At 48.0% G+C, this 11593-nt stretch overlaps 5 protein-coding genes across 5 annotated transcripts; 3 read left to right on the forward strand and 2 right to left on the reverse strand.

Moving 5' to 3' along the window:
- Positions 1-34: 34 nt before the first annotated feature.
- Positions 35-2910, reverse strand: SPPG_01996 (uncharacterized protein). The gene is made up of 8 exons (XM_016750300.1): positions 1818-2910; positions 1393-1753; positions 1170-1319; positions 917-1107; positions 670-844; positions 540-605; positions 455-478; positions 35-394 (listed from the first exon to the last, which is right to left on the reverse strand). Exons 1-8 carry the CDS (start codon positions 2629-2631, stop codon positions 355-357), a joined length of 1821 nt encoding a protein of 606 aa, XP_016610954.1. The 5' UTR covers positions 2632-2910; the 3' UTR covers positions 35-354.
- SPPG_01997 (uncharacterized protein) lies at positions 2825-7802 on the forward strand. Its single transcript, XM_016750301.1, has 19 exons — positions 2825-2887; positions 2958-3508; positions 3576-4330; positions 4391-4479; positions 4545-4611; positions 4674-4850; positions 4913-4946; positions 5012-5377; positions 5441-5500; positions 5557-5660; positions 5724-5872; positions 5937-6049; positions 6121-6180; positions 6240-6378; positions 6450-6478; positions 6539-6880; positions 6939-7055; positions 7115-7398; positions 7457-7802. The coding sequence occupies exons 2-19, from the start codon at positions 3253-3255 to the stop codon at positions 7667-7669; spliced, it is 3354 nt and encodes a 1117-aa protein (XP_016610955.1). The 5' UTR covers positions 2825-2887; positions 2958-3252; the 3' UTR covers positions 7670-7802.
- A 68-nt stretch (positions 7803-7870) lies between these two features.
- SPPG_01998 (uncharacterized protein) lies at positions 7871-8421 on the forward strand. The gene has a single exon (XM_016750302.1). It carries the CDS (start codon positions 7936-7938, stop codon positions 8236-8238), a length of 303 nt encoding a protein of 100 aa, XP_016610956.1. The 5' UTR covers positions 7871-7935; the 3' UTR covers positions 8239-8421.
- Positions 8422-8484: 63 nt separating this feature from the next.
- On the forward strand, positions 8485-9835 carry SPPG_01999 (uncharacterized protein). The gene is made up of 3 exons (XM_016750303.1): positions 8485-8710; positions 8774-8867; positions 8955-9835. The coding sequence occupies exons 1-3, from the start codon at positions 8530-8532 to the stop codon at positions 9634-9636; spliced, it is 957 nt and encodes a 318-aa protein (XP_016610957.1). The 5' UTR covers positions 8485-8529; the 3' UTR covers positions 9637-9835.
- SPPG_02000 (uncharacterized protein) lies at positions 9508-11240 on the reverse strand. The gene is made up of 2 exons (XM_016750304.1): positions 10596-11240; positions 9508-10533 (listed from the first exon to the last, which is right to left on the reverse strand). The coding sequence occupies exons 1-2, from the start codon at positions 11052-11054 to the stop codon at positions 9697-9699; spliced, it is 1296 nt and encodes a 431-aa protein (XP_016610958.1). The 5' UTR covers positions 11055-11240; the 3' UTR covers positions 9508-9696.
- Positions 11241-11593: the final 353 nt, after the last annotated feature.

The following is an 11593-nucleotide window of genomic DNA, read 5'->3' on the forward strand; positions in this document are numbered from 1 at the left end:
CTAGTGCCCACCACCATGATAGTTCTAGAATGTTGCGCTACTAGTAAACCAGAATTGTATATCTTAATGCCAATGTCAATTACAAGTTCACCCGGTTGCAATGCAACAGCTAAATACATTTGTACTTTCCCACACACTATGTCAGGGAAGAATGTCCCCCATTACCCAGTGTAGAGACGAGAATCGGTTAGACGCGATATACTTTACGGTGGGAACGAAACGCTGTATTATATTTACATCCAAGATACCAAGGGTTAAGCCTAATTGATCCAAGTTTGCCATAAGGTTTGCACAGGGTTATCAAGCCTTGCAACTTGAAAAGGCTGGTAGTCGTTCGAACAGAACGGTTGTATATCACGGTAACAGCGCAGATACGACAACTTCCCGAAACCGACTGAACATGAGAGCAGTTAGACGGAATCTATACGTATACGTATTCCTGCGACGCTTTCACCTTAGTATAGTCCGCAGATCTTTCCTGAGGAACGCAGTCCAATGAGTTACACAGTAACCATTATAAACAAGAGCAAGGGACCTACTTGGTCAAATTCTCCCGGAATACAATTTCCTCAACGTGATACTTTCCCGAAAAGTACGGTGCTAATCTGACACCCGATACAATGTCAGCTCCAATCCCCCATAACTTGTATCTGACATTCACCAACTCACCGAAGAAACAAGGATCCAATGGCCGGCGGATGCTCATAAGCCAACTTATTTATCCATTCGCGTTCCACTTCCGTTGCTCGCGCCGGATCAGGAATGAATACGGCTGGTGGCCCTGGAGCCTCGGCCTCTCCTCCCATCACTGTTTTACCGCAGATATGTTCTGGTATCATCAGATCTGCAAGTATTGCCGGTTAACTGAATCAGGTCACAGAAATGTCGTAACGCTCGGTAGAAGAATGATACGCACAGATATACATGTGCAATTGTGTCACCAAATTGTATCGAAGTAGAAAAGTCAGTACCTCAAGGTACAGGGTTCTGAATTCCTTCTGAGGGATTATGGCGGAGTACGGACGGGGGATGGAAAGATCAGAAAGAATGGTCGGGAGATCCAATTGTGGAAATCTGCTATTGAAATCCTGCACAAGGCGTGGCAAGCTATAAGATCAGGTGTTAGTTGGACAGATGAGTACTTGTCTCATGAACGAAGGCAAACTCACAGATCTAGCTCAGCGCCTTGTGAAACAACATAAACGTTGCGTATGCTAATCACGTCAATGATTTTGGCTTTCTGCCAATGAACCAGGTGAGCGGCCAAACGATACAGTTGGGACAAGGAGCAGTCAAGAGTGGTTTGGAGTTCTTCGAAACTGGATATTAGAGAGGGAGATAGGATTAAAATAAAAGCATTTAGGCCGAACATGTTCCCAAAAGAAAAATGACCATTGTGTTGGGGTAACAATCTGGATCAACTCCACGAGCAGAGGCGAAGGATCCAGGGGAAGCGCTTTGAGAATCTCTTCTGGATCGTATAAAAGTAATAATGCATGGTAGGGCCGAAGAATCGGACTGCCGGTATCCTCTGACCCAAAAGCATACTTAGGTCTTGCTAGTGTCGTCGATTCTGTTAGTGCCAGTGGTCTGCTTACACGATCTGGAATGTGCAAGGAGAGATCGACAGAAGAGTTCACGACAACATGCGCCACAGAGTCGTTTGTTATTGAGTTGTAGATGTGCGCTAGACATCGCGCCAATGTACTTTCGGCCAGCACCTGGTCCATGACGTCGCTCAATCGAACTCGCTCTTTGAACGCAACTGCATTGGTATAACGGAATGACGCTACGGCGAGGTGAGAATATAACCTTACCTAGAGACTTTACTTGCGCCTCGTCCTTGATGGATAGAATCAATTCGGCTTCCTTTCGAATGTAACCTCTTTTGAGTTGTTCATACTTTAGGGCAGCCGTGATTTTTGATATCACATGTTTGTACATTGTATCCACTTGGCATTGCCCGCGGTCAGGCTGCATCGCAAAGACAAGGTTGAACATGGACAGCTGATGGGCGGAGGCAATGTTCACAGGAGAATTAGCAGATTTGAGAAAGGGATCTGATGAGGATCGGTCAGACAACGACGGTGTGATCGTCACTCCAGGAGCAACGGATTCCTGCAAATTGGTTGATGTGGGCGCTGCGGCTCCCATGTGTGCCGCTAAACGTTTCTTTTGAATCATGCGCGCAAATCGATGGCCCGTGCCTGGGCGGTCAGCGTGCAAGAGTGTCGGGTGGCCGATAAAAGTGACATCGTCTACTGTGAGCTGGAATTGCCTATCACACAATGCCACCTTTGGGGAAAGAATATCAGACAAAAAATGTGTGTCAAATCCAAGAAACTTTTCAGCGTCTGGACGCAAGCAAGCCTTGGCCCTTTCGAGATCGGCGGTGCTTGGTCTTTGGGAGATTCCTTCACGCAGAGTATCACGCCCAGCGCCATCTCTCACTTCAGGTACTTCATTTGGCTGTCCCACGGAGGACCCTGGTAGGTTTCGAGGCAAGCGCGATCTCTGCTCGTCTCGAGATGTGCCGCGAACTCGCTTAGGATCGCTAGGATAGCTGAATACCAATTGGTGTCCACGGCTGGAATAGCATATAAGAAGAATGCCAAGGACTGATGAGCTCATAGCGTTATAAGCAAAGCACGCGGCTTGCCGCCAACCTGCTGGGCGGCGTAACCGACAATGGTGAGGCCGTGGCGCTCAGCGAGATGTGCAAAGATGTCGAGCGAGATGACGACTGTTTGAGTTCACGTGACCTGACAAAGTCGCCATGCTTGCAGTAAAAACGCTGTGCCCCGCGATGGGACAATTCCATCGACAAAAAGGCGGAAGGGCTTCTGACGCTTTACAAAGTGGGCTTGCAGCTCAAAAAGCAGAAATGGTGATGTCGTAGCATTCACAGTTGTCGTCACCTTTTCGCACCATCAACTACTTATACTGCTTGCTGAAAGGGTTTTATTGTGGGGCTTTTTTATTACAATCTCATCAGCACTTTTTAGATGAGATATCCCTGCCTGTATAAACGCGCCTGTATCCCTCTTATCTTTTTGGGCACAGTCTCCCACTAGGAAAAATTCAGATCAAAAGGACGCATTGGAAAGAAAAATAAATAAATACATGTAGACAGGCTAACGCCAAGTTCACCGCAAGCAATGCGCTCATATTCGCTATTGTTCTCGCAACATAGTTTGAGACGTTGATGGGATTGGCTACACAGAGTCTCTTGCAAAAGTCCGTGGACAAAATATGACTGACCCCGGCGAGATTCATTCCAAACGCCAAGGTCACTCGCGTTCCAGCTCATCCTCTTCTGGTTCGTCTTCCAACTCCTCGGCATCTGCTCGAGGTGGTACACCAGCAAGCCTCCCTATTCCCACGCCGACAATCCCCACTCCCACACAGGCAGAGCACCCGATAACAGCGAGACTCCGACGAACTGGATCCGGTCGTGGGAGAACCCAAATTGCAAGGTCTTACTATTCGACGAGGTCAGACGAAAGCTGTGAGTATGCGAGACTTGTACCCGTTGCTTGTCATTCCCAGGGCCGTGAACTAATTACTCTTCCCAGGTTACTCCATTGACGAACCGTCCTTGACACTTTCCGCTGCACAAGTACGCCAGCAAACGCTTTCATGGACATATCGCGAACTGAAATTAGGTTCAACCCCACTCGAAGCTGCCAGGCGGAGGTCCACCCGTCCTCCATTTCCTAACGTCCTCCGTGAGGGTCCATCTGCCCCCGAGGACAGTACTAGTGACGCTACCGGGGGCGCGGGACAAGCGTCATCAGCAGATCCGCGAGCAGGAAAGGATATGTTTGACTCTTTACTGCAGCAGAAAACGGAGGGTTTTGCTAGGAAGCGCCAAGTGTCTCAGTTGAGCGCGCTCCGGCAGCTTGCGCTATCAATAGAGCAACAGACAGCGGCAGATGATGCTGAAGATAATGTTGAAACGTCTACGGAACAAACACCTTTGCTGGCAGCCAAGTCTGCGCGTCCTGTTGAGGACACCGAGATGCCCGATGTGAGCAGGCCTTTCAGAGCGGCCATCCAGGTAGAGGAAGGCTTCGCAAAACCTAATGGCGTACGTGGAACTTTTGGAAACGATGATGTGTGGGAGGACAGGGCCAGTGCAGAGGTCATGGACGAAGCCTACTCTAGCGGGCGAAAATCGTACGGCGGACAGTGTTGGGATAATTGTTTCCACGAAATGGTGCGGAGCCTCAAGCAATTTGAGATGCGAGATCTCCTTACGTGGAGCGGTTGGATTATGGCTGCGTTACCGGCTGTCGTTCTTGCTCTGATTCTCAATCTCTTGGATGCTGTAAGTGACTTTGAATGGAGAAGGCTCTCTGCCAAGTACTGAAATGACTAATTACTTCAGATGTCGTACGGAATCATCATCTTCCCGTCGTCTGATGAACATATGCCAGATACCGCCATTCAAGCTGGTATCTCCATGTTCTTAACTAGGTGAATCAACTGCGACCCGTTGGATTTTCTGGACGTCTCGCTAAAAAAAAAATTAAATATCGCAGCACTCTCATCTCACAATTAGTATACACCCTTGGTGGCTCCGCCTTCAAGGGAGCAGTGGGCAGTATGGTGGGTTCGTCGCCGTAAAATAAAGTCAGTTGAATGTGAGGTAACATGCTGTTATCGTACAGATGATTGAGGTCATGCCGTTTTTGCATATTATGTGTCGTACAGTGGAAGAGCACATGAACGGTGCTGACAGCAAGGCTATTTTGGCCACCATTATGGTCGCCTATGCAATGAGTACCCTTATGACTGGGATCGTATTCTTCCTATTGGGGGCCTTCAAACTGGGAAACTTGATTCAAGTACGTTGCTATTATCCTCGTTGCCAATGTCCTTGCATAACCATTTGTTTCTCTCTTTCTAGTTTTTCCCGCGCCATATCTTGGTCGGATGCATTGGTATGCAATATGTCCACATGTCCATACTTGTACCACCTGGAGCTAATGGCATCGATCGATTCTAGGTGGTATTGGACTTTTCCTGATCCTGACGGGAATAGAAGTGACCACCGGCATACCAAACGAGTACTCGCTAGAATGGATTCGCAACATCTTTACACCTTCCGCTCTAATGTTGTGGGGCTCCAGTCTGGGACTTGCCGTGTGTTTGAAGATTATGCAGCGTCGTATTCATCACCCACTATTTGTGCCAATGTTTTATGTCGCTGTGCCCGTCGTCTTTTTTATCATTGTGCTGGTTGCACGAATCCCGATGGACGAGCTTCGCCGAAGCGGCTGGCTGTTCCCAATGCCAGAGGGTGAACCAGCTCCGTTTTACGAGTTCTGGACGTACTATGATTTCGGCAAGGTCGATTGGACTGCACTACCTGGTGCGTTGTTGATCTGGACTCTAATAATACCATGCTCTGCTAACCTGCATGCTTCTTTTGTAGCGACAATTCCCACGCAGCTGGCCCTTACGTTCTTTGGCATACTCCATGTGCCCATAAATGGTTAGAGTCGGCGACAGCTGTTAAACCCTTGGTGCATGTTCCTAACGTAGCTTTAGTCCCAGCTCTTGCCGTGTCTACTCATCAAGATGTGGACCTGAACAGGGAGCTGATAGGACATGGCATCAGTAATTTTGTGTCGGGACTCTTTGGAGCCACACAGGTAACTAACAATTTAGCTCGACATCTACCGATCTACCGCTGCTTATGCAATTCATTCTCGTAGAACTACCTAGTGTACTCCAATTCTATTCTGTACATACGATCGGGCGGGGCCTCCATTACAGGTGGTCTGCTTTTAGCCCTGGGTACAGCGCTGGTCTGGATAGCCGGTGGCAAAGTCGTTGCCTTTGTGCCAACGATCGTCGTGGGCGCGTAAGTGAAGTTCGTTTCATAGAAGATCGAATGATACAGACTCGCTAAGTTTTCTCGTTATTAGGTTGATCTTCCATCTTGGCATTGACTTACTCAAGGAAAGCGTTGTGGATACTTGGAACACTGGGATTCACACCTTAGAGTATTTGACAATTTTATCCATTGTCACCATCATGGGTATGAGCATGCATTGTCAATGACCTGCTGGCAATTCTGTTGAACGCGAGGATATTTTGCCGGTTTATTAGGTGTCGTGGGGTTTACCGAAGGAATCGTGGCCGGTGTAATCCTCGCCTGCACGTTCTTTGGTATGTCCATTGAATTGAACTGACGGAAGTAGGAATGTCTAATCCAGGTCTTGCCATAGTGGTGATGTATGCTCGAAAATCCGTGATACGTGCCGTATATACTGGTTCGCAATTACGCTCGACCGTCCATCGATTGTACCGACAGCAATGTTTCCTTGATCAAGTTGGAGACCAGATCCATTGTATCAAGTTGCAAGGGTTAGTTATACCTAGTGAATATGTCATATTGTACTCTTTGACTGACGGCCCTTCTCTACATTTTCGTTTAGTTTTATGTTCTTTGGTACAATCAATCAACGTGAGTTGCTCTACGCTTGAAGTTCTTGTATATGGGAATCTAACCTCGTCTCACTCTCAGTGGACGTCTATATGCAAAATGTTCTCAATGAAAATCCGCGGATCCGGTACATTGTCCTTGACTTCTCTCTCATTTACGGCATCGACTATTCGGCTTTGGAAAGCTTCCATCGCATCAAGCGGATGTTGCGAGAGCGCAACACAGGTCTTGTTTTTGCTGGGTTGGCCACTGTTGGACGAACACTTGCGCAATCCGGGATTTTTGAGCATGAAGAGGAGCAGGATGCTCTGAATGTGCATAACTTTGGGAATCTGAACGAGGCTCTGGAGTGGTGTGAGAACCAGTTGCTGGTGACGTATTACGTCAAACAAGCGTCGAGGAGTAGTAGCGCTGCATCTTTGGGTAGGAACAAGAGTTTAATGTCGACACAATCTGGTCATTCACACTCACATTCATGCAGAAATACCTCGGCATACAGTTCCACCAGCTTTGAATGACTCTGGTTCCGTCTTTGGCATATCTCATTTAACGCCACGACAGCAGGAGGTGCATAAGGCTGCCTCCAAGATTTTGAAAGGTCAGGACCCTGATCCCCTTTGCTGATAAGTGCCTCTAATATTAATGCTGTACAAGTAGAAGACCCATTGCCTCCTCGCCCTGAACGCGAGGGTTTCCTTCCTGTGGCAATTCTCCTGCAAGCCTTCTCGGAAAACGCAGAGTATGATGCAGAACTATTGCACTTTTGTGAAGGACGCTTTCAACGAGTTACTGTGGCGAAAGGCACGATACTTTGGTTCCCCGGAGAGGAGGCGAAGGATTTGTATGTCATTGAGGAAGGGGAGCTAGCCCTGTTAATTGTGGAGCATCATAGATCAGGACAGCAAATGAAGGTGGTTGAGACGTTGTTACCAGGGACAATGGTGAGTCAAAGATACACTTGTCTTTCAAGGAGAATTCATTAAATTAACATATGTACAGGTTGGGGAGCTCGAAATGTTTACTAGTCGTCCACGAACCTGCCGTCTAGTGGCCAATGATGATTCCGTGCTGTGGAGACTGTCTAAAGAAACATTCGAACGCATGTCAGAGGAGAATCCCCAGCTCATGCTCAAGTTTGTGACAAAGATTGCCTTGTCTTTTGATGCCGTTAGGTTTTACAACACCGTGTACCATTGGGGTCAGTTGAAATAGAGGGTCAGATTGTGCTGTTGTAGGGGCATATAAGCATCTGGTGGGGGGCTGAACGTACTGTAAGGCACGATGTACTTGTATTATATAGCATGTGTATAGCATAGCCCACATTCAAAAGGATTGCACGAGATGATTACGTAGCGTTTGTCGCGCCCTGCGATCATGGGTCTTGGGTGCATTTGCGTTATACGTTTTTGTCAGAATTCAATCCCCAGTTCTTTCAATACCAACCCAGCGCGCAAACTAGCTGACAGCAAGTCAGAACCATGTCGTCGTCAAGTCTTCCTATTGCTGTACCTCCTACTGTAGCAGGCACCGCGCCCGGTATCTCCCAAAGCACAAGTACCAACAGTGCCGACCCCACCAGCGCCAGTAGCACCCTACCTTCCTCTAACGCCAGCGTTCCCCGTGCCCCTTGTCCGCCGAGTGTCCAACGAGAATGGTCGGATATTGATACAGACGATGGATGCCATGACCCTCTTGAAGCTCACTTGATGGTTACGGCTGAAAAACATTGGGGGACCACGCAAAAGTATAAAACAGAAGAGGAGGCTTATGGGAGAAAGTAGCATTCGGCCATCAACAGTGGCATTGTCTGGTACGATAAGGTCTCTAGCCTACGGATGGAGCAGTCGATATTTTATAGGTAGCTGGCATTTTTTGCTCTTGGCATCTTTTATGCACGACCGAGAGGGAATGGTTTGAATTGTATTATTGATGTTTTGAACGACAGAATCGGCTGCTGTTATGGATATGCATCGTTTTCTCGTCTTTAAATTTGTATTGCTTGATGTGCGATATCTGTGGGGTAAGCAGGTGCAATCCGGGCGTGACTCATCATCCCCGCTCCAAGTCGACGAATGTCCCCATCTCCGTCTACATTCTTCCCTGACCTCACATGGGACAGTGCTCCTTATGCTCCTCCTTGGCTCGCATCGTTTCACGTAGTCCGCTTTGCATACTTTCTCTTAGGTGCGAACCTTGCCCCTTATATCTTGTTTAGAGCGTTCGCGTGCGGCAGATTGGGGTGGGAGCATCATGGTGAGCTAGCTTTGAAGTATAGTAAACGTTCAGAGACAGCTGCTCATTTCATATATTAAATAGAAAAGTTTCCTGCAACCCATTATCGGGATCTTGTTCTGGTGATTGGATATGCTTTCCCATTGTTTGTCCTTGGCAACTACTCTGACACACTGAAGTGAGCAAGGCATATTTAACTCGAGTTTCCTTCACATGCCGTTCGTCTCTTACTGTTTGAAGTAACGTCAGCTTCCTCCTTTTTCAGCTGGATAACTCTCACCCTGCCCAACGTATCAATCTTCCTATATGCCTGGATTGCGGAACACCCATCACTTCGCCACAGTTTCGCAACGGTTCGAAACTGGCCTAAATTCATGTGGGCTACGGTGCTCGGTGCCGTTACAACTATCCTGGCCTTTGCTGCCTACCATATCTATCTGTCTTACGATCTGCGGGTACCGCGTGATATGTTTGAAGCCCAAGGTGGTCTCACAGGATCAGCTGTGACTGGTAGCATTCTCGGATGGTATGTCTTGGCGGTCATTGCAATTCCATTGGGTCTCCTGTTAGCGGCTGCCCTGACAGCATGGTGTCAGAACGGTGGGTGGGGCATGGTTGGATTGATCGTGCAGAAAATGAGGGGCGTTTGCAGGCAAGTCGCGGGAAAGCAAACAGGAAAGCCGCCTGCCCATCCACCAGTCGAAGGACCAGACACATCTGTTACGGATATAGTTCAGGGCATGACCGCAGAGCAACCTAATGGTATTCAGTCGCAGTCTGCATGGCCTCGAACCGTTTTCCACCCTCATCACTGGGCTATATTTTATTTTCTTGCGTTCTTCACGCGCTTCAAGGATCCAGTATCCCAAGCGGCTGCCGGTATTCTCATGGGGATTTACATGCATGGAGTAGCCGCGTATGGATATCATGACTTACTAGAAACGTGACGGACGTTCAAAAATGTTAATTTGCATTATGTTTGCGTATGTACAGTGAATGTATTTGGCTCACTTAAATATGTTAGAGAACATTCTTCTTTCCTTTTCACGATGAGCTCTAAGCTTTGTTTCTAGCAATTGCTCCTCTTTTCGGAGCTCGGTAAATTCAGGTCCTGCCTTTGCATAGTTGCCCGCTTCTAGTATGTTCCTCAATTTTTCGAAATCATGTTGCGCAAGGTCAAGGTCCCTCCCTATCTGCAAAAAAGCTTGTCCTCGCCGAAATAGCGCCTTGACATTGGTAGGATCCTGCTTGAGGACTTCGGTGCACTGCGGTATTACCGATTCGGGATCCCCCAGTTTGAGTTTGCAGGCAGCATAGTTTAGTCTGCATGCCTGCATCAAAGCATTGAGAGTGTCAAGATTGATTTCATTGTCGACCTCAGACTTGGTATCTTCCGTTTGACTGTCAGACTCAAGGTCTGCTGATTGCCGAGATTTCTTTCCATCAGCCACCTGTGCTCTTTGCATGTCCATCACCGTCGAACTCATTGATACGCTTTCCAGTAGTGCAAGCGCTCGCGTGTACTTCTCCAATGCTTGTGGGTATCTTCCTTCCTTGTAGAGCTTGCCACCCTCCTCCTTCCGTATTGGCGCTTCACGGTACTTATCGATGGTTTCCATCTCCCACGGTTCTCGGACATACGAGTCGGGAGACTGCACGTCGACGAGCTCAATTTCAAACTCGAGTGGAACATTGTACAGCTCCGCAAGGTCGCTTTGCGACTCCATCTCCTGATGGAGAGCATGAGCGCAGCATCCGTGTACTCTGGATGTGGGTAGACCTTGCTTCGCCTTGTTCCGGTTTTCCCTCTCTTGCTTCAAGACCTTGGCCAGTTGTACATAACCCTAGAGTGAATCGTTAAACAGCCAGCACAATGCATCCTTAAGACATTGGACCATGAACTCACTTCACAATACTCTGGCATGCAAAGAAATCTTGACCGTTCGCCCACAGTCATTGTTTTCACACACATTTCCATGGCTTTGACTGAAAAACTGAATCCAATCCGAAGCTCAAAAGGCCTCTCTGGATCATCTTCGCGTGAATCCCCGACTTTTTTCCGTTTCGGTTGAGGGAACTCTCTGTTTGCACTCACTTCAACATCCTTTGTTGCGGTACGGGTGTGGGAGCAGCATGGTCCATTTCCATGTGTGTGGCCCGACTTTGCACTATGGTCATGTCCGGAACCTTGAGGTGAAGATTCCTTCATAGGTTTCCCATAAGTGTAGACTTGATAGTGGAAGCGGGCATTTGCCCCGCGAACCCACTGCGGTCTCGGCTTTGTCTTATCGCCGTCTCGTAGAAGGATTTTTAGGATACCTCCGTCTGGCGTGACTTTGTCCATTTTGGACATTGGATCTTCCATGGCGACGAATATGAGACTGGTGGACGGAGAGTGATGGCGATGATAGTTTGAAAGAAACAAGGTCCTGGTATCAGCGCGTCAAAAGATGATAATTGGACGCAAAATAGTGTGGGCTCTAGAGCTGGATAACAGTCATCTCGACAGTGTTTCGGAGATCTAGCTGGCTCTTCTTCTTACTACTGCCACTGTACAAAGTCGGAATAAGCTTACGCTACTTGCGCGACAGCGTCGACTTCGCGGATTCTGTACAACACGGCTTACGCAACACTCCTATGCTCATTACATGACTAGACAAGTGGGACAGTTTACACACATGCCATCTTTCTTCCTTTATTTGTATTCGGCGGCCAAGCAATCAGGTTGAGGACACGCTATCACTATTTCAAATATCGACCAAAGTAGAGCCGAGTAATACAAAAGAGGGTGAAAGCAGCTCAAAATCAGGCCAGCCGTTGAACCCGTCTAAAATTTAAGAGAGGATTTCAGCAGAACTGATCTTCCTCTTGTCGCTTTCGACCGATGTCACTCGGCCGAGTTAT

The sequence above is a fragment of the Spizellomyces punctatus genome (genome assembly GCF_000182565.1).
Source record: "Spizellomyces punctatus DAOM BR117 chromosome Unknown supercont1.3, whole genome shotgun sequence".
Lineage (NCBI taxonomy): Eukaryota > Fungi > Chytridiomycota > Chytridiomycetes > Spizellomycetales > Spizellomycetaceae > Spizellomyces > Spizellomyces punctatus.